General features: G+C 32.9%; 1 protein-coding gene across 10 annotated transcripts in view; it reads right to left on the reverse strand.

Annotated features, from left to right (window-relative positions):
• Window positions 1–4,370: 4,370 nt before the first annotated feature.
• The window catches only part of LOC101898721 (testis-expressed protein 2), a 98,421-nt gene continuing 74,909 nt past the window's right edge, over window positions 4,371–27,882 (reverse strand). For 7 of the 10 annotated variants that reach the window (XM_059119461.1, XM_059119456.1, XM_059119458.1 and 4 more), the window contains 14 exons: window positions 17,460–17,668; window positions 16,201–17,393; window positions 16,057–16,138; window positions 15,827–15,989; window positions 15,428–15,668; window positions 15,253–15,371; window positions 12,252–12,387; window positions 11,945–12,040; window positions 11,713–11,859; window positions 8,644–8,715; window positions 8,342–8,530; window positions 7,771–8,270; window positions 5,503–5,718; window positions 4,371–5,439 (listed from right to left, as the gene is read on the reverse strand). In XM_059119461.1, coding sequence (XP_058975444.1) covers window positions 5,253–5,439; window positions 5,503–5,718; window positions 7,771–8,270; window positions 8,342–8,530; window positions 8,644–8,715; window positions 11,713–11,859; window positions 11,945–12,040; window positions 12,252–12,387; window positions 15,253–15,371; window positions 15,428–15,668; window positions 15,827–15,989; window positions 16,057–16,138; window positions 16,201–17,393; window positions 17,460–17,668 — 3,550 coding nt within the window. In that variant the 3' untranslated portion in view covers window positions 4,371–5,252. The remainder of the gene's footprint in view (window positions 5,440–5,502; window positions 5,719–7,770; window positions 8,271–8,341; window positions 8,531–8,643; window positions 8,716–11,712; window positions 11,860–11,944; window positions 12,041–12,251; window positions 12,388–15,252; window positions 15,372–15,427; window positions 15,669–15,826; window positions 15,990–16,056; window positions 16,139–16,200; window positions 17,394–17,459; window positions 17,669–27,882) is intronic. The other 3 variants (XM_059119462.1, XM_059119464.1, XM_059119463.1) reach the window with 3 other exon arrangements.

A 27,882-nucleotide genomic window follows, 5' to 3' on the forward strand; every position in this document is an offset into this window, starting at 1 on the left:
TTTTGTCTTCCGCAGCACTTTGTAACAACAATATTTGGGGAAATTTATCAAATACAGCTCAGAAATACACTTGCTAAATTTTATCGAGATCGGATCAGATTTGGATATAGCTCCCATATATAATTCCGTCCGATTTACCTTTTATTGTGCACCAAACGTCTAATATTTGCCCAAATAGGATGAAATTTGTCACTTACGACCGAACTGAGTCTAGAAGCTAGTATGCCAATTTTGGTGAAGATCGGTTCAGATATAGCTATAGCACACATATATATTGTTCATCCGATTTGTTATATTTGCTACCCACAGCCGTAATATGCACTCCGTAACAACGATATTCAGGGAAATATATCAAATACAGATCAGAAATATCTTTGCCCAATTTTATCCAGATCGGTTCCGATTTGGATATAGCTCCCATATATATCTTTATCCGATTTCAAACAAATTGTGCACCAAATGGGTAATACAAATCCGAATTTAAAAGATACAAATGCTTCGGCATATTTACTACTAAATTAGCAAAGTGGTGTAGGGTATCATAAAGTCGGCCCCGCCCGACTTTAAGACTTTCTTTACTGGTTTTTACTATGAAGCCATCCAATGACCTAAGCCATTAAAAAACATGTTCTAAGTGTTCTTAACTGATGCCGCACCAACAGTTTTTGCACGATCACGTTTGCGATTTGTATGGTATATGATGCATTCGACTTTGAAAACAATTTAATTGTATTTTCTAGAATTAAATGGATTTGGAAGGATAGATTAGGTGGATCAATAACTTAAGTATTTTAACTCAACCCCCCTAAAAAGATAGAGACGACATCTTCTGATTCGAACTTTGTCGATGATGGATGTTGAGAACACTTCATCGTCTATATATTCATTCTTCATTAATATATATATTATGTATTATGATATATGATCTTATTTTTATTAAAATAACAAACTGTCTTGGTTTTGCATCTGTCTATCTGGTCCTTTTGTTAAAAAGATAAATTATTTTCAAAAAAAATATAGATATATCTAGGCCAGTTCTCTACAAAATAATCAAATTGAAATTCAAAGCATGCTTAAAGGCGTTTTGCTTCCATATCGAAAAGTGTGACTCTGGCAATACTCTATAATTGCATACGAGGCGAGTGTTGCCAGAATAAAAATTAAATTAATTTTTTTTTCTTTGTATACATGCTATTTTATTATGGGCCCCTGGTATTTCGGTAAATTGGGTATTTGAGAAAACATTTTTTGGTAAATCGCAAAAAACTAGGTGTTTGGGTGGGGAAATAAAGATTTGTAGGTAGGTTAACTGAATTCTAAAGAAAAAACACCATTCCAAATAATACAAGACATACATATAAGACATACTTTCCCAATAATTACAAAAAACTGGAAGTCAACACTGCAATGAAAAATAATTAGAAGTAGCTATGAAAATACGTCCGGGATTTGTTGTGAAGCTGGAAATATATAAAAAGTATAAAAAATTGATTAGGGTAGGATTAAGAATATATATATTTTAAGTTCAAATGGTCCAGAGGGTCCTTCAAAAATATTCTTTGAAATATCCACGTTTATTGACCAGAGGGTCCTTCAAAAAATATTCTTTGAAATATCCACGTTTATTGACCAGAGGGTCCTTCAAAACATATTCTTTAAAAAATCCACGTTTATTGACCAGAGGGTCCTTAAAAATATTTTTTTTTTAAAAAATCGACGTTTATTGACCAGAGGGTCCTTCAAAAAAAATTTTTTTTAATCCATGTTTATTGACCAGAGCGTCCTTCAAAAAATATATTTTAAAAAATTCACGATTATTGACCAGAGGGACCTTAAAAATATTTTTTTTTTTTTAAATCGACGTTTATTGACCAGAGGGTCCTTCAAAAAATATTCTTTAAAAAATCCACGTTTATTGACCAGAGGGTCCTTAAAAATATTTTTTTTTTTAAAAATCGACGTTTATTGACCAGAGGGTCCTTCAAAAAAAAATTTTTTTAATCCATGTTTATTGACCAGAGCGTCCTTCAAAAAATATATTTTAAAAAATTCACGTTTATTGACCAGAGGGACCTTAAAAATATTTTTTTTTTTAAATCGACGTTTATTGACCAGAGGGTCCTTCAAAAAATATTCTTTAAAAAATCCACGTTTATTGGTCGGATGGGCCATGAAAAATATTCTTTAAAAAATCTATGTTTATTCGTCGGATGGTCCTTGAAAAATATATTTTTTAAAAAATCCACGCTTATTGGTCGGATGGTCCTTGAATAGTATTTAAAAAAAAATCCACTTTTATTGGTCGGAAGGTCCTTGAAAAATGTTCTTTAAAAAATCCACATTTATTGGTCGGAAGGTCCTTGAAAAATATTCCTTAAAAAATCTATGTTTATTCGTCGGATGGTCCTTGAAAAATATTCTGTAAAAAATCCAAACGATATTAGGATTAAAGCCGTACTTCATATGAGTTTATGAACAATTCTCCTACAAAGCATCGTTTTAGAAAGATGATATCAAAAACAAAAATATTCTTTATTAAATTTCACGGTAGGTCACCAAAGAATATAAATCTCAATTTCCATAGTATATCAAAAAAATATTGCAAAAAAACACGAAAATATTTCCTAACTTATTGTTAAGTTTTTCCTTGGTCTTTTTGTCGAGTTGATGAAGTCAAAGGAAGAATTATTCTACACAAACTAGCACCACAAATCTCAGAATAAACTATATATATAGGTCAAACGGATTTTAAGAAAATTACATTCGTAAATTTTTATATCACAAGTGAAGAAATTATGTGTCTACATTTTCACGGCTAATTATACACGTTTCCATTCTAAGTCAAAATCTCGATCAAAATTTAATTTTTTGGCGGAAGTGTCAAAGGAAGAAATATTCTACACAAAATTTCACCATAAATCTCAGAATAAACCATATGTCTAGCTCTAATAGTATTCAAGAAAATTATATTCGAAATTTGTATATTACAAGGGAAAATTATGTATTTACTTTTTTTGGCTTACAATTTAACACGTTTTCATTCTAAGTCAAAATCTCCTTTAAAACTTAATTATTTGGCGGAAGTGTCAAAGGAAGAAATATTCTACACAAAATTTCACTATAAATCTCAGAATAAACCATATGTCTATGTTTAATGGTTTTTAAGAAAATTACATTCGAATTTTGAATATTACAAGTAAAAATTATGTGTTTACGTTTTTACTGCTAATTTAACACCTTTCATTCTAAGACAAAATCTCCCTCAAAAATTGATTGTTTGGCCGAAGTGTCAAAGGAAGAAGTATTCTACACAAAATTTTACTACGAATCTCAGAATAAACTATATGTCTACGTTTAATAGTTTCTAAGAAAATTACATTCGAAGTTTGAACATCACAACTGAAAAGTATGTGCTCACTTTTTGCGGCTAATTGAACATCTTTCCATTCTAAGACAAAATCTCCCTTAATACTTCATTTTTTGTGTAAATTGTGAAAGGAAGAAATATTCTACACAAAATTTCATTATAAATCTCAGAATAAACCATATGTCTAGGTGTAGTAGTTTTTAAAAAAATTACATTCGAAGTTTGTATATTACAAGTGAAAATTATGTGCTTATGTTTTTACAGCTAATTTAACACGTTTCCATTCTAAGTCAAAATCTCCCTTAACATTTTATTTTTTCGGAAAGGTGTCAAAAGAAGAAATATTCTAGATAAAATTTCATTGTGAGTCTCTGAACAAAAGAAATTGGTATACTTAATATGAACCATAAAATATATCACTTTTGTTTAAAAAAAAAAATTCCAAATGCGCTGCAATTTTTTTTTTTCTAATTTTACTCTCTAATGGTCAATTAGGGTTGTGAAAATGTTCATGTGAATTTTATAGCTCTCGGTATGTAGATTAATCCCCTAGAACAGTTCCAGGTTTTCTTTAGCATTCACTTTCATATCTACATAGAAAAAATACCTTTCAGATTATCGTCCTGTTAGAACTTGGAAAAAATGTAAATTTTTGAAAAAATATATGCTATGTTTGAGATTAAAAATAAAATTCCAAAAATTATATGTATGATCTAATATCATACCCATGTTTCATTTAAATACAAAATCATTACATTTTATTTAAATATTTTTTTTTTTGTTATTTTCATTTATTGTAAATATAACCTTAGCGAATAAAATAAAAATATGTTTTTTTTTTCTTAATTTTTCTTTTCAATAGGAATAGTATAATCAATATATTATTATTATTATTTTTATTTAATTTTCATATACGCACAAGTAAGTGTGAGTGTGTGTGTCTGTTTCAAATTATCAATATGTATGCGTATATGTGTATGTATGTATGCTAACATCTTATTGAAAAAGAGTACTAGGTAGGTATAACTTAATATTATGCCATTTAAAAATTTCCGTCACTTTCTAAGCTACAAAAAATTGGCAATTTCCGTTTCAGTTGTTTTTTTGTTTTGTTTTATATTTTAGATAAAGATCATCGGTAAATCAATCGCAGATAAAATGTTCAAAGAGTTAACTCAGTATTGATATAGGATTTTTTTAATTTATTGTTGGTAACTATTATTATCGGCAAAGTTTAGATTTTGTTGTTTTTTTTTTTAATAAAACGTTAAGATAAATTTTTGTGGTTTTTTTGTTTTTTCTTTGTTTAGAACGATATAAAAACAAAAACTTGGAAATTTTAGTTTAGTCAGACTAACGTAACCACATTCACATTCAGTGTTCCATTTCAGAGATGATGATGATAATGACGATAATAATAATTATAATAAATACCTTTTTTAAATTGTATAAAAAATTAATGTTTATATTAAATACAATAAATATAAATGTCTGTGGTAAGAGTATAAAGTATATATAAATGGAGGTATAAAAAAGTATTGATATAAATTAATTATATTGTAAAATAAAATTAAAAATTAAAACAACACCCAAAACTATGTCTTTTGCTTGTTTTCTTTTTATCATAATACTTGTAGGAATATTGAGGATCAAAATAAGATTTTTTTGGAAACAAAATAGTAAAACTATTTTCTCAGAATTGAAAGAAAAATGAACAAAAAAAAGTAATGTTTAAAATTTCATAATTTTCTTAGAGAAAATTATTGGAATATAAATACAAGGATATAATATGGTTTGCCTTCTTAAAATGTAGTTTATTTCTCTCATACTCCTTGGCCGGCTAGGGGATGGATTTAAGCCCCTCCTGGTTTTATCAGACTGTAAATCATTCACTCGTGGCAGATTTACCCAAAAATGGTATCGTCAAATCCACCATATTGGGATATACCAAATATTTGTTCACAGCCTCACACAATTTGCCCTCAATGACATTGGTGACAATACTCCAGTCCACCGATTTATCACCCACAGTAGGGCGAGCTGTTAGCCACAGGCGTGGTGGAGCACGAAACCTAAATGAAAACAAAATATAATATTATATTATGAAATATTATTTAACAAATTTGAATACTTACGCTAACCACACTCTATCCGAAGGCGGTGGTGGCATGTTCACAGTAACTCTTCCAACCAAACCATGCAAGTCGATACCCAACGTTATGGTGGTACTCATATTTTCCATGGCCTTTTGGACATATGACAATTCCGTGGCGTATTGGAAAAAATTGGAAGTAGCAATGCGATCGACAAACTTGAAAATACGTCTGGCATTACCGGGATTTGTTGTGGAGCTGGAAACATATAAAAATTTTATTAATAAAATAAAAATTATTATATAATATATATTTATAGCTCAAAGGGTCCAATCCACGTTTATTATATGGTCCTTAAAAAATATTCTTTAAAAAATCCACGTTTATTGGTCGGATGGTCATTCAAAAATATTCTTTTATTGGTCGGATGGTCCTTGAAAAATATTCTTTAAAAAATCCACGTTTATTGGTCGGATGGTCCTTGAAAAATATTCTTAAAAAAATCCACGTTTATTGGTCGGATGGTCCTTGAAAAATATTCTTAAAAAAATCCACGTTTATTGGTCAGATGGTCATTCAAAAATATTCTTTAAAAAATCCACGTTTATTGGTCGAATGGTCCTTGAAAAATATTCTTTAAAGAATCCACGTTTATTGGTCGGATGGTCATTCAAAAATATTCTTTAAAAAATCCACGTTTATTGGTCGGATGGTCCTTGATAATTATTCTTTAAAAAAATCCACGTTTATTGGTCGGATGGTCCTTGAAAAATCCACGTTTATTGGTCTAAGGTTCGATGAAAAATATTCTTTAAAAAATCCAAGTTTGTTGACCATAGGGTCCTTAAAAAATATTTTTTAAAAACTAAACGTTTATTGACCAGAGGGTCCATCAAAAATATTCTTTTAAAAACCAACGTTTATTGGTCTAAGTGTTCTTCAAAAATATTCTTTTAAAAATCCGCGTTTATTGGTCTAAGTGTCCATAAAAAATATTCTTTGAAAAACCCACGTTTGAAGTTCTTTGGAACCTTGAAAAATATTCTTAAAAAATCCACTTTTAGGGTCTTGAAAAACATTCATTTGGACCCTTGAAAAATATTCTGTAAAAAATCTACGTTTATATGGCATGGCAGAACATTTTAAAGCTTTTTTAAGCGGTATTTTTGGGTCTTTTTTCCTTTAAATGGGAACATAGCAAGTCAAAATATTCTTCAAAATTATTTGTCGATAAATTCTACAATAGGTCCTAGAATACATGAAAAGTATAAATCTTTTTTAAACACAACAAATTCATAAATATGAAAATCAGCTGCAGCTGTACCTAATGTTAGTTTATGCAAAATTCGTCTACAAAGTACCCTTTTAGAAGGACAGTGTCAAATACAAAAATATTCCTCATTAAATTTCATTATAGGTCACTAATGAAAAAATCTGTATTTCAATTCTTTATCAAGAAAATAATTGAAACAAATTTTTTTCTTTGGATCATTTTCTAATTGATACATGAAAGTAACATAAAACTTGGGTTTTGACAGAAAGTGTCAAAAGAAGAAATATTCTACACAAAATTTCACTATAAATCTCAAAATATACCATAGACCTAGGTTCGACCATTTTTAACAAAATTAAATTTCGAATTTGTGTATCAAATTGACATTATTGAAAAGTTATGCACTTACGTTTTTACTGACAATTTTAATAAGTTTCAATTCTAAGTCAAAATCTCCCTCAAACCTTGATAATTTAAGAAAAGTATCAAAGGAAAAATTATTCTACACAAAATTTCACAATGAGTCTCAAAATAAACCATACGTCTAGATTCAATAGTTATTTAGAAAATTACATTTCAAACTTATGTATCAAAAGTGATATTTTGAAAATTTTTGTATTTAAGTTTTTCACAAATAAATTTAACAAATTTCCACTTTAAGTCAAAATCTCCCTCAAAACTTGATTTTTGAGAAAAGTGTCAAAGGAAGAATTATTCTGCACAAAATGTTATTATGAATCTCGGAATAAATCATATGCCTAGATTTAGTAGTTCTCAAGATAATTACATTCGAAATGTATATGTTACGAAGGACATGGATTACGTTTTTACAGGTTATTGAAGTCGTTTCCATTCTAAGTAAAAATCTTCCTCAAAACTTGGTTATTTTGGAAAAGTGTCAAAGGAAGAATTATTCCCCACAAAATTTCACTATAAGTCTCAGAATAAATCATATATCTAAGTGTGATAGTTTTTCATATAAAAATAACCCATAAAATCTACATTAAAATTATTATTTTATTTTTCCCCTTACTCACCCCTCATTAACACTGTTAGGATTTTCACCCATTGAACCGGTTATGGAACCCTCCGATTCGGTACTTGAACTACCAGTACTCTCGGCATCACTGTCATAGATTGCACTACCCGTTGGCAGGGGTATATCTAAAGGCATAACATCATCATTGGGATCACGTGACGTTGCTCCACCAACACCAGTAGCTCCAGCACCACCACCTCCACCACTACCACTTGTACCAGCCAAATCATTATTCAATAAAGTCGAATATTGAGGTGAATTTGACATTTGTGCATAGTTCGAATCTCCCATATAATTACTGCTGCGTGCAGGACGTTTCAAACGTAATAGATTTAATTTTGTGGTAACCGTAATTTGGCATAGGCCCTCATAGGTAATATCCATATCCAGCCACAGGCCACGTTCATCCAACAACGGTTGGGATGCACGATGCATCAATGGGGGTTTATCACCCAAATCGATGTTTTTGATAACGACATCTTCCATGAAACTGGGAAGCTGAAAAAAAGAGTAAAATTGGAAATTAGTTTTAATTGTAATTAGGAAAAGTATTTGAGGCTCACCCTTACCTTTATGGAATGCAATTTCCTTTGTAAAATCTCCTGCAATTTTTCCAAAATCAGTTCATTTTGTAATGTACTATAGATGATGCGTCCAGCCAAAACATTGGCCCACACCACACTGCCCGAGGGACCCAAAAACAGGGACTGATCAATGCCCTTCCATAACTCGTTTTCATGGCGTACAGTACGTTTATGCTGAAAGGAAAAATTAATTGTTAAAATATAAAAAAAATTGAAAATTAAATGGGATTTAAATAAAAATGAAAAAATATAAAAAATTAAAAAAAAATAAAAAAAACAAAACATACACTCCTTTTGCCACTCGTTGCTGGCATTACAGTTCCTTTGTAAACAGGAATTCTTGATTGTCTACAAGCTTTCTAAATAAAAAATATAAAAACAAAAAATTAAATGAATCAACAAAAAATGAAGCAAATAATAAATACAAAATAAAAATAATACATAAATACAAATTAAATTAAAAAAAAATAATTTAAATTTATTTTTAAAATTTGGTTTGAGTTGATATTTTTCTTAAATTGGCCGATTTTAATATTTTTTTACAACTGGGTTTACAACTTGCCACAAAGTCTATATTACAATGAAGTTCATTCTCTAAAGGTTGGGACATTCAAATTCAAAGAACATGGCTCAAAGAGACAAGACATAAAAAGTCTGGACTTAGAGGGGCAATATTTCCAGTAGGACCTTTTAGTTCGCCAGGGTGAAGGGTCAATTTTGTTTAAAACTCGATTCTGTTACCATCGGTTCTTTAAGACTTGAGCCACAAACATTTAGATCTTTAATCATAGACTTGATATATGTACATATATAGGGTCCGCCATGTAACATTTTCCTTTTTAAGGGTAGTGCTTATTTTGTGAATGGTAGTAAAAACAAAATAAAATTCTCGCCTTTGGGGCACAGAAAATGATTTTAAAAGCCGATGTACCCAACACGAATAACTGTTTGTAGGCGATTTTGGTCCAGAGGTATATTTTGGCCATTTTTCTTCGAATATGAGCAAGGAGTGGCCGTTATGTGATCGGTACATGTTAAACGAACTTATTAATTGGGAGAACATTGGCAAAGTTTATTTTCAGCATATTTGATGTTTTAAACCCTGTTTTTGAAGATCGCATTATCAGCCACTGAGCTGCGATTTGACACCGTTGGACTATTATTTGTGAGATGCCGTCAAAGATAAGTGTTACGCCGACAAGACAGTTACAATTGACGCATTAAAGGACAATATTCGTGAAGCGTCGTGATATAAAGCTGCACACAATCGATAAATGTGACCGATCTTGTACGCTACAACCGAGGTAGCCATTTGAATAAAATTATTTTCCAATATTATTTGCAAGGTTTGTGCTTTCGAATAGAAAAGAATTTTGAGAAAATATTCAGTAATTTATTTTTTGTAGCATTCTCACCAAAAAAACATTATATGGTGGACCCTGTTGTAGGGAAATATGTATAAAAACTCCCCTTACACTGGATCGTAGCAAGTCAAAATTTTCTACAAATTTATTTGTCATAAAATTCTGCTATAGGTCCCAGAAGACGTCCAAAGTCTAAGTCTTACCCAAACGTCAGGAATTAAAATATATTAAAAACTTATTTTAGGGTTAAACCTATACTTTAAGTTAGTTTATGCGAAATTCTCCTACAAAGCATCATTTTAGAGAAACGATGTCACTATAAGTCGCCACTAAAAAGAAATTGCTATTTCCATTATATATCATGAAAATATTTATATTAATGTTGCCAAAAAAGCGAAAATAATTTCCTAATTTTTTGATCAATTTTTCCTGTTCCTTTTTTTCTGTGCTGATGCATGAAAATAACATAAAACTTCATTTTAGACAAAAAATCTTAAAAGAGGAAATAATCTACACCAAATTCCACTATGAGTCGGCAAAGAAAAGAAATCGCTATTTCCATTATATATCAAGAAAATATTTACATCAATGTCGCCAAAAAAAAAAAAGCGAAAATATTTCCTAAATCTTTTGATCAATTTTTCGGTCTTTTTTCGAGTTCACGTATGAAAGTAACATAAAATTTCATTTTAGACAAAAAATCAAAAAAGAGGAAATAGTCTGCACCAAATTCCACTATGAATCGCCAAAGAAAAGAAGTATATCAAGAAAATATTTGCATCAATGTTGCCAAAAAAAGGGAAAAAATATCTTAAATTTTTTGATCAATTTTTTCCTCGGCCTTTTTTCGTGTTGATGCATGAATGTAACATAAAATTTCATTTTAGACAAAAAATCTTAAAAGAGTAAATAGTCTACACCAAATTCCACTATGAGTCGCCAAAGAAAAGAAATCCCTATTTCCATTATATATCAAAAAAATGCTTGCATTAATGTTGCCCAAAAAAGGCGACATATTTACGTAATTTTTTTAATCGATTTTTTCGTAGCATTTTTTTAAGTTCACGTATGAAAGTAACATAAAATTTCATTTTAGACAAAAAATCTTAAAAGAGTAAATAGTCTACACCAAATTCCACTATGAGTCACCAAAGAAATGGAATCCCTATTTCCATTATATATCAAGAAAATACTTGCATTAATGTTGCCCAAAAAAAGTCGAAAATATTTCCTAATTTTTTGATCAATTTTTCCTGAGTCCTTTTTCGTGTTGATGTATCAAAGTAACGTAAAATTTCATTTTAGACAAAAAAATCTTAAAAGACGAAATAATCTACACCAAATTCCACTATGAGTCGCCATAGAAAAGAAATCGCTATTTCCATTATATATCAAGAAAATATTTGCATTAATGTTGCCCAAAAAAGGCGAAAATATTTCCTAGTTTTTTGATCTATTTTTTATCTACCTTTTTCGAGTTCACGTATGGAAGTAACATAAAATTCTATTTTAGACATAAAATCTTAAGAGGGGAAATAATCTACACCAAATTCCACTATGAGTCGTCAAAGAAAAGAAGTCGCTATCTCCATTATATATCAAGAAAATATTTGCATCAATGTTGCCAAAAAAAAAACGAAAATATTTTATAAATCTCTTGATCAATTTTCCTTGATCGTTTTTCGAGTTATTGCATGAAAGTAACATAAATTTCGCTTTAGGCAGAAAGCTCCAAAAGAAGAAGTATTCTATACAAAATTTCACTATAAATCTCAGAATGTACTCTATATCTAGCTTTAATAGTTTTTAAGAAAATATAATACTAAATGGAAAAATTGGGGAATTCGCATGGGAAAAGGTTACAATTATAAATTATATTTCTACAAATTTAAAAAAATTATTCACACATAAGAATAATATTTTATGTTATAAAATACCATGTACAATAAAGCCCTCCTGATACCTGTTCTTACACTTTACCACAAAACTTACTTGATACAACGACATAAACTTAATATAATCCGTATCATTACGTGCCGCTCCTGAAGTCATCAAAAGACCCTCTATACACTCCGAATCATCAGCCATGACATCAACGAAATCATCTTCATTTTCCACGGGTTCCTCCTTTTCCGGAACCTATAACATAAACCATAAAAACACATTAGTATTCAAATTCAAAATCTCAAAACCAAAATTCAATTCAAACACAAAGCATGCGCACATCAAAATTGTCATCAATATTGAAAGTGATAGACGATGAAGATTGCTGTGACTCGGGCACGGTAAATTTCACCGATGTTGCTGAATTCTCTCTAGGCTGTAATGTGTATATATATATTTGATTAAATTATTACAATTGGAAACAAACATTTTGAACATAAGAACAGAGAGGAAGAGATAAACGAAAAAAAAACAGACAAAACGAACATTTATAGCACAGCTATATATACACAAATTAACATTTACAATTGAACAATAACAACAATACATATAGTTTTAATAATGAATATTTTTTGGGGGCTAAAAACCTTTGGATTGATTATCATTTGGGCAGCCCGGGTGGCTGCCGCTTGTAGACCTTTGTCATCAATTAATTTTACATTGCTCAAATGTAAATCTTGATCATTGACATCACCGTTGCTGGCACACACGAAACGTCGATACCTGGGAAGGAGAAGAGAGAAAAAAAGAGAAAAATTAGAATACAATTAGAATTGTAAAATAATGAGACATAGTAATCTTTGGAAAAGGTAAATTCCATCTTAGAAATTAGAGGTGTATTGATCCTCATCCTGCATTCTATGCCGCTCTTCTTCAAATGAAATATTCATAGGCAAAATATTTTCTAATGAACACGCATTTCTAAACAATTCAGAAATCAATTGGAGTTTTATTGTACTATCTTCCGGAATGTTCTTTCTAAGAGAAACTTAAAGAAAGGAAAACAAAAATCAAAATACACAAAAAATTTTTTCGTAAAATAGAGCATTACGACCAAAAAAGTACATCAACTAGTTATAAGTACAAAAAACAAATATGAAAGGATCGATCGGTTTTCCGACAGATATACATTATTTGCCTTGCGAAAAAGCAAAATTTTCAATATATTTTGCCAGAAAGTCCTTGAAAAAATTAATAAAAAAATCCACGATTGTTTAGCCAGGAAGTGCCATTTGACTCCATCTTATACCCTTAATCATAAGAGGAGGGTATATTTACTTTCTCATTCCGTTTGCAACACCTCGAAATGTTCGCCGTAGACCCCATAACATTCCAAGTCGATTTAACGATGTATGTCCATCCGAAGCCACAGCCTACTATATTCAATACAAAACAAGTAAAAAGGCTGTAAGTTCGGCCGGGCCGAAATTTGAATACCCTCCACTATTTGGAACGAGTTTGGAAATTTTCAAAAAAATAAAATCCGTTAAGAATTTTGGTAAAATCTTAAAAATACCGAATGTAGCCGTTATATTATATTAGCCGTTATTGGTGAGAATTTTCCGAAAAAAAAGTTATTTCTGGAGGAATTCAAGCGTGAGAGTGTGATTTATTTTTATTTGGCTGGAAACCAGAAGTGGCTATCGTTAGAGCACTCCAATATTTAAATGCGAATAAATCTTTTGTGTCTGCGTAGCTCGACATATGTCAAGGAAGTAGACGGAAGAAAACAGCAACATCAGCAGAAATGGTTCGAAAAAAAAGGAAGCGACTTGATTGAAACCCGCATCGCAGTGGCCGACAAATGGCACGTGAGCTGAACATTCGCTAAATATTGAAAAATGAGCTCGGGATAAAGCCATTGAAATTCCAAAAAGTGCAAGAACTTACACCGCAAAAGAAAGAAAATAGAGTCAAAAGAGCTAAAGAGTTGCTTCGTTTGGCCGAAGTGGTGAACTACCGAATTTGGTTTTGTCCGTCTCCGATGTGGAAACATTCGTTGTCCAGCAGTTTGGAAACAAACAAAATTATCGTGTTTACTTGCCAAAGAGGTCAGCTGAAAATGTGAACCTTCGGCTGGCCACCAGAACTCAAGCCAACTCAGGCCATGGTGATGGTGTGGGCCGCCATAACAGCCGATGGTCGCTCTTCGCTCGTATTAATCGTCCGTGGCAGCATAATAAATGCCGAATATTATCGCGAAAATATTCTGGAGGGTGTATTAAAGCATTGAGCCCACAAAAATTTTGGCCGCAGACCTTGGACATTCCAGTAGGACTCAGCACGCGCCATCCAAGAATGGTTACAAAATGAGGTTCCTCGCTTCATTTCCAGCACACAATGGCACAATCTCCAGATACCAGCCCGTTGGACTATTATGTCTGGAGCATTTTGGAAAGCAAAGTGTCAATCACCTCAAGCAAGCGCTTCGCCGGGAATGGGCCAAAATACCGCAGACCAACATTCGGGCAATGACGGTTTCATTGGCCGTTTGAAGGCCATAATTCGTGACAAAGGTGACCAATTCAAACAAATCTAAACTTATTCTAAAATTTCATGCTATTTCCGACATTTTTTTGCTTTCATTCAATAAAATGTAAAAATTATGGCGTTTGTCTTTGTTGCAGTTTTTTTTTATCTCACCCTGTATTCCTTATCGAAGTCATATCAAGCACTATAGCCATTTTATTTGGTTCATAGTTGGTATGATCTACTTCACATAAATTCCCAATATAAACTTTTTTGTTACGGGAGCTCTACTAAATACCCAAAGTGGTCCAGGGTATCATATATTCGGCCCCGCCCGAATTTTTTTGATATTTTTTTACTGGTTTTAATATTGCAAATATTGCGAAAAGATTCGAGACAAATCGAATATTAAATTTCTGAGTTATCGAGAGCATCAGCCAGATAGGTCTAAGCCCATTTAAAAATATCCAATTATTTTATCGCTTCCGTCCTTTTCTCCATGGTTGTTTGTTGAAGATAAAATAACGCGGAGGAAGGTTTGTGGATGGTCTCACTTCATAGGAACAACGATGAAGTTTCATTCCAAGTCACGGTGGTCTTACCTACATGGTCTGGGGCATGTTACTATCATAAAAAACACCACTGCTGCATCAATACTTCTGTTTCAGTTTCAAGTTGCCAGGAGTGGAACTATGTACATTTGCGAAGATCCTATCACCACAGGGAGTCACATTATTTTAAGTGAAGGTGATGAAGATAGTAGTAAAATGTTCACACTTTTAAATTAAAACTCCACACTTAAAAAAAAACAATTTGAACAGTTGAAAGTTCCCCATGGTTAGGGAAAGCACCTTATTTAGTATCTATAGAAGGGCAGGACTCCAGGGCAGGACTTGCTAATACCCTAGGTACCGGAGCCTTTGAGTAAAGTGATTGCAGTTTCATTGGTAGCTCCATAATCCATAAACCAAGCGAAGTCCATAACACAAAATTGAAAAGGTTTTCTGGGTCCTTAAATCGGTAGTTTACCCATTTCCCAACTTATTTTTTCCAAATTTTTAAAAGGTTTTTTTTTTACCCAACTATTGATTTTCCAAATATCTTAATTTCTTATCTTACCAATCTTCCTTCTCCCTAGCTGCTCGGGCAAATAACAAAATACGCACTTCATCGCCACAGGGTACGGTAATGGCATTTAGATCCTCATCGGGATTTACGTCATCTTGTAGTTTCTGTAACTAAATATTTAGACACTTCATTTTTGAAAATTTTTCCCCTTATTTTCTCTACTTACGTCAGCATTCATAATTGTGGCTCCGAAATCGATTTCAGCCTCGGTCTTTACACCTTCCGTTTGTGTTTGTTTGGGATCGTTTGTCTCCTTGACTTCCGGTTTGTCTGTTTTGACACGATGTCGACTAAATCGACGATGTTTCGATGCAATGGGTTTGGAAACTTCACCATTGGTATTGCTACTTTTACCCTCCTTATAGGGTTTCACTATCAACTGTATGGGATATTTGCGACTGAAATGTCTAAAAAGGGGGGGAGGAGATTTTAAATTTGGGTTATGATAAATTTTTGTGTGACATATTTCATCCTTTTTCTCCTTTGAAATGGAGGGTATGAAAATAGGGGTCTAAGATTTTATATAAATAAAATCCTGCTGATTTGTTAAAATAAAGTGACTTACCTTTTCCTAGCTAAACCGATGGGCAACAGTTCAATACGACAACCCAATAAATTATAACTACGGTGGGTTGTAAATACAATCGATTTACGATCTATGGGTGGTTCATTCCACATTGCCCGTTTGGGTATGCGGGCATTGGTATTGGAGATATGTAAAACGGAACCTGCAAGTTAAGAAAAAGGATATATTAATATTTCATCGTTGGAAAAAATGGAAAATAAAACCCATACCGTCCAATTTGATATAAACCGGGCGTAGCATAGATATGTGAAAGGTATTTGGATCATAACTGTCAACTTCGTTCATCCAGCCCTGGGAAAAGAGGAGGAATAAAATGCCATTATATATTACCAATTCAAATATACTTCACTTACCTTATAAGATTTCACCGTCTTAAACTCCTCTACGGCTGGCACCTCACAAATCGACATTTTACTATAATCGGGTATTTGGAACTTTTTCTTTTCCGGTTTTATGCTGATGGTGAAGTATTCAATAACATTTTGTATCAATTGCCATATAGCCTCTATAATGCTAATACTTAGGATACATGTCAGGACGCCGCGTATAAAATCGTGGATGGGTAGTATGAGTATGACAATTATACCCAATATGGAAAGCAGCGGTAAGGCCTTGGCGCGATCTACAATTAGCGTCATGGAGTTACGCAATTTTTCTCTGGTCGATGTCGCCGCCCCATGGCCATTTTGTTGCATGTTCGATGTGGTGCTGGATTTCAATGAATCATAGGATGGTACATTGGTAATGGTTGCCGGATTTTCATAGAGCACCTTAACCTCATGGCTTGATGCTGTTGTTCCACCAGCTGCTGTGGTGCTGGTTGTCTGTGACAGAGGCAAATCTAATTCATCACGTTTTGCCTGATGATCGTTCTGGGTAGTGGTGCTATCGCCATCATTATGGCTAACGGCAACGGGTGGTATCATGTCTTCCAACATTTCCACACCCGATTCAATTTCTATGTCCTTTTTGGCCTTCTCACCATCCACCACAGATTTGGAGGATTTCTTGGCGGGTTTGCCACTAACAACAACTGGGACGGCGGCAGCCATTTCTCCACTGGCCACAGTGGCTGCCAAGGCGGAAACGGGTGAAATATTTGTGGGCGAAGCCTGTTCTGCAGCATCAACACCCTTATTACGCCGTCTTCTCAAGAAATTACCCCTCAGTGACGTAGATGAGGAAGAGGAACCGGTACTTCTACTGGGACTGGTATCCTTCTTCACAGATGGCCTTATGGCCGTGGGTGGCACAGCAGCTGTGGTCAAAGTTGAGGCCTTCTTGGCCTGATGAGCTTCATGTTTGGCCTTTACTTTCGATTTGAGATGGGCAAAACCCCGACGTAAACGTGAATGTTCAGAGTCCCCTTCCAACAGGATTTCATTTTCAAAATCTGTATCGGAGTCTTCCAATTTGCTGGAGCGTTTGTTTTTACTGCTGCCGCCACTGCTGCGACGATCATGTTCCATTGAAAGATCCTCGCTGATGGAGGTTTTTGTCTCCTGATCCGAATCGAATTCCATTTGGGGATTTTGTTGTTCACCGCCTGGAAGGGAAATTTTGAATTTTAAGAATTTTTCTTTTTGAAATTTTGGAATATTTCAAAACAAACCCTTAATTACGACAGTTGGATAGACGGGAGGTGTCATGGTGGTCGTTGTGAAATTACTTCCTTTAGATGATTTAATGTCTTCAATTGTCTGTGATACCTTGCCTTTGATCATTTTCCATGTGCCCATAGACGTGGCATCACCACCCGACAGAGCTTGTATTAGATTTGGTCCAACAGATGTGGGTGAGACACCTTCAATGCTGCCAGATCTGGAATAAAGGGGAAATGAAAGAAATTATCAAAAATTTGCAGCGAGTTAGGAAAAAGTTCTACATTTGTCGAATTGAAAAAATTAGGAAACAATTTCGCGTTTTTTGACAACATTGAGGCATATATTTTCTTCATATATAAAGGATATATACATTTCTTCTCTTTGGTGACTTATAGTGAAATTTGGTGAAGAATATTTCTGTCTCTGACGTCATCCGTCTAAATTAATGTTTTGTAGGAGAATTTTTCCAAGACTCACATAAAGTACGATTTTAACCCTAAAATGAAATGTTTATGATTTCCTGGCTTTTAGGAAAGATTTATACCTTTGATGCATTCTAGGACCTATAGTAGAATTTTATGACAAAATTTTTCGTAGAAAATCTTGACTTGATCCCGTTTGAGTGGATTTTTTAAACGTATTTTGAAAAATGGTCCAAAAAGACATCTTTGGTGGCTAGCTTGTGGATGAGCACTGACCAAAAGATTCTCGTATTGTTATCAGCAATACTGCCGATGACACTAAATACCTAAAATGTGCAGATCCAGAAAAAATTTAGTCGGAAGATTTCTAAAAATGTGGATGAGGGGCAATTTTTTCCTCTCAAAGTGCTCTTTAATTACTTTTGCAGTCTACTAATAATTGGAGGGGCCCAGAGGCCGTCTACTGTATGGTAGATGGGCCCAGAGGCCGTCTACTGTAGAGTAGATGGGCGCAGAGGCCGTCTACGGTAAAGTAGATGGGCCCAGAGGCCGTCTATTGTAAAGTAGATGGACCCAGAGGGCGTCTACTGTAAAGTAGATGGGCCCAGAGGCCGTCTACTGTAAAGTAGATGGGCCCAGAGGCCGTCTACTGTAAAGTAGATGGGCTCAGAGGCCGTCTACTGTAAAGTAGATGGGCTCAGAGGCCGTCTACTGTAAAGTAGATGGGGCCAGAGGCCGTCTACTGTAAAGTAGATGGACCCAGACGGCGTCTACTGTAAAGTAGATGGGCCCAGAGGCCGTCTACTGTAAAGTAGATGGGCCCAGAGGCCGTCTACTGTAAAGTAGATGGGCCCAGAGGCCGTCTACTGTAAAGTAGATGGGCCCAGAGGCCGTCTACTGTAGAGTAGATGGGCTCAGAGGCCGTCTACTGTAAAGTAGATGGGCTCAGAGGCCGTCTACTGAAAAGTAGATGGGCTCAGAGGCCGTCTACTGTAAAGTAGATGGGCTCAGAGGCCGTCTACTGTAAAGTAGATGGGATCAGAGGCCGTCTACTGCAAAGTAGATGGGCCCAGAGGCCGTCTACTGTTAAGCAGATAGGCTCAGAGGCCCCCTACTGTAAAGTAAATGGGCTTAGAGGCCGTCTACTGAAAAGTAGATGGGCCCTGAGTCCGTCTACTGTATAGTAGATGGGCCCAGAGGCCGTCTACTGAAAAGTAGATGGGCTCAGAGGCCGTCTGCTCTAAAGTAGATGGACTTAGAGGACGTTTACTGTAAAGTAGATGGGCTCAGAGGTTGTCTACTGAAAAGTAGATGGTCCCCTAGACCAACTTCTATGGACAGAAGACCTTCAACAGGTCTTCTATGGACAAAAGACCTTCAACAGGTCCTCTATGGACAGAAAACCTCCTACAGGTCTTTTATGATCAGAAGATCTTCTACAGGTCTTCTATGATCAGAAGACCTTCTATAGGTCTCCTATCGACTTTTATAGGTCTACTATAGACAGAAGACCTTCAACAGGTCTTCTATAGACAGAAGATGTTCCACTGGTCTTCTATAGACAGAAGATGTTCCACTGGTCTTCTATAGACAGAAAACCTTCAACAGGTCTTCTATAGACAAAAGGCCTTCTGCATGTCTTTGATAGACAAAATACCTTCCGCAGGTCTTATATAGAGAGAATATTTTTTTATGGGTCCTCTATAGCAAAATATCTTCCACAGCTCATCTATAGACAGAAGATCTTTCATAGAAAGAAGATCTTCCACAGGTCTTCTGTAGAGGGAAGACCTTCTAGAGGTCCTCTATGGACAGAAGACCTTCCATTAGACTTCTATGGACAGAAGTCCTCCTATAGGCAAGACATTCCACAGGTCTTCTATAGACAGAAGACCTTCTACAGGTCTTCTATGGACAGAAGACCTTCAACAGGTCTTCTATAGAGAGAAGACCTTGTCTAATGAAGACAGAAGACTTTCTGCAGGTCTTCTATAGACAGAAGATATTCTAAAGGTCTTCTATAGACAAAAGACTTTCTACAGGCTTTTTCTGAGCAGAAGACCTTTTACAGGCCTTTTATAGATAAAATATTTTTTATAGGTCTTCTATAGCGATATTTCTTCTACAGCTCTTTTATAGACACAAGATCTTTTATAGACAGGCGATCTGAACAGGTCTTCTGTAGAGGGAAGACCTATTACAGATCTTTTATAAAGGGATGACCTTTTACACATATTTTTTAGACAGAAGATTCTTCACAGAACTGTTATAGACAGAAGACCTTCTTCGATATTCTATAAAACCCTTTCAAACGTCCAGGTTTTTTGTCACTAGAAATCCTTTAGAAGGTAATTTTCTGTAGTGGACTCTTGAAAAGGACTTCCGTTTTTAAAAAGCCTACGAAATCCCATATGTATACACAAAAGACCCTCGGAAGATCTTCTGTATAGAAGATCTTGTATATAGAGGGCGTTTCTTTGAAAGACGATTGGAAGGTATTCTTTCTATATAAAATGTTCCCAAACTTGTATAAATCTTCCTTATATCTAGGATAAATAAACTACCAGCTATGTCTTTTTTCCGCCACCTCCTCAAATAACAACTCCATTCAACATTTTTTTTATTCAGAAAAAAATTATTTATTAAGTGAATATTTTTGTTTTCTAGTTTTTTTTTCTCATTTTCATTCATTTTTTTAATAGTGTTATATATTATATAATATTTTATTTGTTTTTTTTTTTTTTTTTAATTTTTGTCCATCTGTATTTTTTCATTATTTTATTTCTGAATGCACCAAAAGTTTACAAGTTTATTAATTTGTTATTTTTATTTTTTTGTTGTAATTTCAGCTGTTTTTGTTTTTAACTTTGTATAAATTATATATAATTTTGTTCATAACTCTTCAATATATAGTGAGAAGAAATATTGCAATAGAAAGAGTAGGAGAATATGTATCGAAAAATGTTGATTACGAGAGAGAGAGATAGGGGAAGAGAGTATAAAGAGTTAAGGTTTTGCAGCTATGGTATATTTTCGAAATTGTTTATTTTTTTATTTATTTTATTGTTATTCGTTTGATTTATTTCACATTGGTAATAAGTTGGAAAATTTTATGTGTGTCTGAATTTCTATTTTTTCTTTAATTTATTATTTGTTGTTATTATTTCATGTTTCCTTGTTGGGGGGAAGTTTTGTTGAAAAATATAATTTTTATTTCTTTTTTCGAGTATTTTTTTAATTTGTTGTTGTTATTGATTTTTGTATTATATATATTTCATCTATTATGTTCTGTGTTATTTTTAAATCGGTATATATCATTTCTTTAAATATTGTTTAGCAAAAAACTTGAATTGAATCTGTCTCTGGGGTTAGGTTATCTTTACAGATCTATATCTTTTTGTCTTTTTTTTTTTTTTTTTTTTTTGAAAATTTTAAATGAGTTTATTTTTATTTGTATGTTTTCCCTTTAAAATATATCTCCCTTTTTTAATACATTGCTACTCATGGGTTTTACTTTTCAATAAAAAATATTTTATAGAAAAAAATAAAAACTACAAAAAGTTCCATTTTAATATTATTAAATATATAATAATTTTTTGTTTATATATTATTTATATATATTATATTTTTAAAAATAATTTAAAAGAATTATTTTCATATTTTAGAAGTAATTATTTTTCTTTTTCTGTTTTTTTTTTTTACTTTCTTTTTCTGTTATAAAAAAAATCCATATGAAAAAATATTCTTAGCTAATTTTTTGTTCAATCATCTAATTTTATGATAAATTATTATTTCTTTATATAGTATATATTTTTAATTATTTATTTTTTATTTTTAATATTTTGCTAAAGGAATTATTTGTAAGGGTATTATCATTCTAGTTGAATTTACTCTTCAATATTTTTGTGTGTTTCTAATGGAAGGATGTGTTTGATTTTTAATTATTTTTTGTTGTTGTTTTAATGATTAACTTAAAATTATGTTTGGTTAAAAATATATATATTTATTAATTTATATATAATCGATTTAGGTACTATATGAAGAATGGTCATTTTGTACATGTTCTCCTTTATCTTGCATAGGGGTTTTATAGAGAGGAAGAGAGAGAGGGGGAGAGGGAGAGAGAGAGGGAGTCAGAGAGAAAATCTTAAAAAGGGCTATTGAAAAAAACAGGTCTTGTGTAGACAGAAGTCTTTCTAAAGGTCTTCTATAGCCATAAGACCCTATTCATGAGATCTATACAGAGAGAATACTTTTTAGACGTCTTCCGTAGACAAAAGAACTTCTACAGAAGAGGGAAGACCTTATTCAAATCTTATATAGACAGAAGATCTTCTACAGGTCTTCTATAGGCAGAGGACCTCCCACAGGTCTTCTATAGACAGAAGACCTACTCTTGATCTTATATGGACAGAATATCTTGCATGAGTCTTCTATGGAAAGAATCTCTTTTATGTGTCTTCTATGCACAGAAGACCATTTGCATATCCTTCTTCAGGTCTTTTATAGACAGAAGCCCTTCAACAGGTCTTCTATAAACCGAAGGCCATCTACAGGTATTCTATAGACCGAAGGCCATCTACAGGTATTCTATAGACCGAAGGCCATCTACAGGTATTCTATAGACCGAAGGCCATCTACAGGTCTTCTACAGACAAAAGACCTTGTACAGGTCTTCAATAGATAGAAGACCTAAGGTAGGTCTTCAATAGACAGACAAAATTCTGCAGGTCTTCCGGAGACTGAAAACCTCGTACAGGTCTTCCATAGATAGAAGACCTTGTACAGGCCTTTCATAGACAGAATACCTTCTACAGGTCTCCTATAGATAGAAGACATTCTGCAAGTCTCCTAAAGATAGAAGACATTCTGCAGGTCTCCTAAAGATAGAAGACCTTCTACAGGTCTTCTGTAGACAGAAGACCTTCTGCAGGTCTCCTATAGATAGAATACCTTCTGCAGGTCTCTTATAGATGAAGACCTTATACAAGCCCTCTATAGGCAGAAGTCTTTGTACAAATCCTCTATAAACAGAAGACCTTCTACAGGTTGTCTATAGATCGAATACCTTCTATTTGCATTTTATAGACAGAAGACCTCCTGTAGGTCTTCTATAGAAAGAGTACCATCTTCTATAGACAGAAGAGCTTCCACAGGTCTTCAATAGACAGAAGACCTTCTGCAGGTCTCCTATAGATAGAAGACCTTCTGCAGGTCTCCTATAGATAGAAGACCTTCTGCAGGTCTCCTATAGATAGAAGACCTTCTGCAGGTCTCCTATAGATAGATGACCTTCTACAGGTCTTCTGTAGACAGAAGACCTTCTGCAGTTCTCCTATAGATAGAAGACCTTCTGCAGGTCTCCTATAGACAGAAGACCTTCTACAGGTCTTCTGTAGACAGAAGACCTTCTACAGGTCTTCTATAGACAAAGAACCTCCTACAGGTATTCTATTGACAGAAGAGCATATATAAGTCTTTTTTCTGTAGACAGAAGACCTTCTAAAGCTCTCTTATAGACAGAAGACCTACTACAGGTCTTCCACAGACAGAAAAACTTTTACAGGTCTTCCATAGACAGGAAAACTTTTACAGGACTTCCATAGACAGAAGACCTTTTACAAAGGCAGAAGACCTTCAATTGGTTCGCTACTGACAGAAGACCTTCTACAGGTTTTCCATAGACAGGAAACCTTCTACAGGTCTTCTATAGACCAAAGTCCTTCTACTTAGAGTACTTCTATGGGTGAAAGACCTTCCACAGGTCTTCAAAGGATTTTCCACGGCGATTGGAGATCTTCCATAAAAGAACTGCTCCAGAAAAAAGATTTTTCACAGGTCTTCTATATTTAGAACATTTTCCACACACTTTCTATACATAGAAGGTCATCTAGAGGTCACAAGGTAGGAGAACATCTACAAAATTTGTTGAGTGTTGCCAGATTTGACTACAATTGGTGTAGAAAATTGCTATATAAGGGTACGAGTGTTAAACTTAAGTTTCTAAGAAATTTATAGGTACCGAATTTATTTGCATCTTTTTCCGAGGGGCATGTGTATCTGCTTGTGTGATAAACAGTGGTTCCGAACAGGAAAAAAAATAATAAACTGGTGAGGAAAAATAAATGAGGTTAGACTTGGGTCCACATGGACCCCTAAAATTTTCAATATTTTTTCTTGCGAAATAGTTATTATTGTTGTTTTTATAAAAACAACGATGGCAGTGTTTACCAGGGGGTAAGGCAGGAAATACCTAGGTTTCGGATAGAGCTACCAATCCCTTCCCCTGCTTTTTGTCTGGGATATTCTCCCCAAAAGTTATTTTAAAATAACTCCTATGACAATTTAAAAATAAATTCTGGGGAAAATATCCCGGACAAAATGCAGGGGAAGGGATTGGTAGCTCTATCCAAAACCTAGGTATTTCCTGCCTTACCCCCTGGTAAACACTGCCATCGTTCTCCACTAATAAACTAATAAAAACAACAATAATTGGATTAAGCCTAAATATTTTGCAACAACAAAATATTGCAAATTTTAGGGTCCATATGGAACAAGGTCTAACCTCGTTTAACAAATATGCTAACACTGTTCTATTTTCAATATTTCATTTTTTTTTTTTTTTTTTTTGAAGTATCAAAATATTTTTGAAATGGGAATTTCTTTAATTCATATTAAGAATTCTTTATTATTATTCTTTTTTTTTTTTTTTTGAATGTTCCGCTTTCAAACCACCCCTTCATATACACAGACCCCTTGGACAAAAGATAGCCATCCAATTAATTTCACTAATTAAAACAGGTTTTCAATCTTCTAGCTACGGAAAATATGATTTCTATTTATTTTTCATTATAATTTTTTAATGCTAAATGATTTCTATTTTCTCATTTTTTAAATTTTATTTATTTATTTTTTAATAATGTTATACAAAAATTGTGCTATGAAAAATTTCAAAAAATAATTTGTATTTTTTTAATTTTATATTTTTGTTTTAAATTTAAATGCTTTTAAAACTCATGATTATTTCAATTGTTTTTTTTTCAATTTTTTTTTCGTATGCATTTTGTTTAGAGTTTTATAAAACTGGCTGCAATTTGGTATAGGTATGTAGAGTGAGTAGAGAATAGGATTATACTTGTAGTTGTTTGGAGAGGTTATATAAAAAGCCAATTTTCCAGATTTTTTTCATTTTTGGTTTTAAAGTTTTGTCGTTTTGAATTCAAAGGCGTTTTGTGTTTTTTATTTTTTATGTAAAGTTTTTTTTTCAATTTTTAATTTCATTTAAGAAAACTTGTAAGCTTTTTTTTCAGTTTTATATTTAGTTATTTAAATATTAATTGGTTTTTCATTATCATAAATAGCAATAATGATTAAATTTTAATAAAGAGAATATAGAACTAATCATTGTACTACATTTCTTTTAATTTTTTGTTATAATAAAATATTTATTTTTATTGTTTTTATTAATTTATACAACACTTTATTTTCGTTTTATTTATGTATTTTTCATATAAAAAACTCATCTATTTTTTTATTTTCTTTAAAAAATTAATTAAGTCTTTCAATTTAAATTGCAGATCATTTGAGTAAAGATAGAGAGAGAGAGAGTTATTTATTTTTACAAATGATTTTTTATTGTTTATTTTGTATTTTGTGGTTTTTATTGTTTATTTAACTTTATTTGTTTGTTTGTCAGATTTATTGTGGCTATTTGGAAGTCTATTAAAAATTAATGTTTGAAGAAAAACAACAATAAATAATTTTCTTTTTTTGTAGTTTTGTGGGTAGTGAGAAGTCGATATTGAGTCGATAATGACTTAAAAAAGCACTTTTTGGGAAAAGGGGATCTCCTTTTTCCCCAGTAAGTGTCGTTGATGTAGAAATTTTCGTTTAGGCTAATATTGACCAATTCGTATCTGACCTAAGACACTTTGCTATTTTTTAGTCCCAACCTTGCTTTCCAAAATACACCAGATACAATAGTTCAAAGTATTAGTATCCGGAGATTTTGGTGGCCATTGTGGTCAAGGGCGCCTGGAAATCAAACATTTATATCTAAATTTTATACGAAATCATAAATTTCGATAAATGACATATTCATATCAGATTTCTGGTTAAAAGGAATATTAAGATTTGACCAGTTGTAAAGAATCCCCGACTTGTTTCGCAAGTTATGACAGATATATTGTATTGGAAATTGTGACCCTCTGTGGGTGAGGTACCAGAAGGGGTTGGCAGATATATATCACCTTCAGAACAAATCTAGAAATAATGGGATGTGTGAAATATGAAGAGCATCTTATGCTTATTTCGGATTTTATGATGGTTTGGTTATTCAAAATTTTGACCCTTTGTGGGGTAGGTACCAGAAAGAGTGGTCCGATACATTCCATCTTCACACCAGACCTTGGGCTAATGAAAATATTGTGATGTGTGAAATTTGAAGAGAATAGGATGGTTATTTCGGATTTTATGATCGTTTTGGTTATTCAAAACGTTGACCCTACCATTCTTATAGCAGATTTTGTGTATATGGAAATATTAAGATGAACCAAGTCTGAATGGAATCATTTGTTAATTTCGTGTTTTATGAGCTTCACGGATATTCAAAATTTTGATCCACGATTGGCCATATTAAATGATATATACCCTCTCTAGCCATATGGCTGAGGGTATAAAAACATGGGTTTCTACGAATGGGTCATCTTTAAGTAATCTTCAGTAACTGAACATTTTTAAAATGATTCATAAACACAATTATATATTATGTATTATTCCTCTATTAATAGAAGTCCTCAGGTAGATGTTCGATTAGTAGGGATCCTTTGTATCCATACGATACCTTCCGGAGGTATCCTAACAGAAGAGTTAATATAAATCCACCTTCGAGTCTTGACTTTTCACACACCGTTCGTGTATTAAATATCTTCCAGAAATATTACATGTGAGGAAAATCCTTCGATATCAGTCCATTCAAATCATTGTTTTAACTTATATGACACGAGATCTTGTAGCTGAAGAAGAGCTTGAACAGATATGCAATTGAGGGAAGGCATTTCACATGTAATTTTTTGATAGAGAACCATAACTAGATAAACTTTTGTCTTAAAATTTGTTTAAATTAACTAAATACCTACTTCACAGAGCTTATCTTGGCAGACCCTAGGGAGAGAAATTGATTTTTGTGGACGTATATCGGTTTTATACATGTATAACACTTCTTTTTGCTGTATAAAGGTTCAAACAAGTTTTTATAGACGTATTACAGTTTGTATAACAGTTTCTATAACTGTTATATACAATGAAATTTGCTGTTTACCTTTGTTTAGAAATGAAATCATTGTTATGTTGCCACCCACTCATTTACATTTATGTATAACAGATTTCCTTCAAATCTACAAGCCATTAGTATGATAGAGTTAAGAGAGTAAAGATATGCAATCATATGTTTTCAATATTTTTTTTTACAAAATTATTCATTTTACAGCATTTCATTGTCAACATTTTTATTAATAAATCCATTGTATATACACAAGCTCACTTTAACCGTTGCCTACTTTTTGGCTCATATGAATATTAAAAGATGGGCAAAATCGATTTTTTCAAAATTGAAATCGCTCTCGAAAAGCCAACTTTGCAGTGTTTATCACAAACAAAAGTCGGTTTGGATTTTTAGCCCTACAAATCCCTAGTTAATGGGTCACACACAAAACCATACAATTAAACAACGGAGGGAAGTCATCATCAGAAAAGCTGAACCAATTTATTGCAAAAAATGTGTGTATAACACTTTGAAATGGTGTATAACAGTTTTTATAATTGTTATACACACCCCAAATTAAGTATTTTCATTCATTGCTACTAAAAATCTCGGTTTAATAGTATTATAATGGTTTAATAGTATTATAGTATTATAATGGTTTAAAATCTATGTATAACAGTTTTTTTCAACTGTTATACTGGGTGAAATTTTTGGTAAATTCAATTTTTAACAACGAAAATCTCCCTG

The sequence above is a fragment of the Musca domestica genome, unplaced genomic scaffold (genome assembly GCF_030504385.1).
Source record: "Musca domestica strain aabys unplaced genomic scaffold, Musca_domestica.polishedcontigs.V.1.1 15, whole genome shotgun sequence".
Taxonomy (NCBI): domain Eukaryota; kingdom Metazoa; phylum Arthropoda; class Insecta; order Diptera; family Muscidae; genus Musca; species Musca domestica.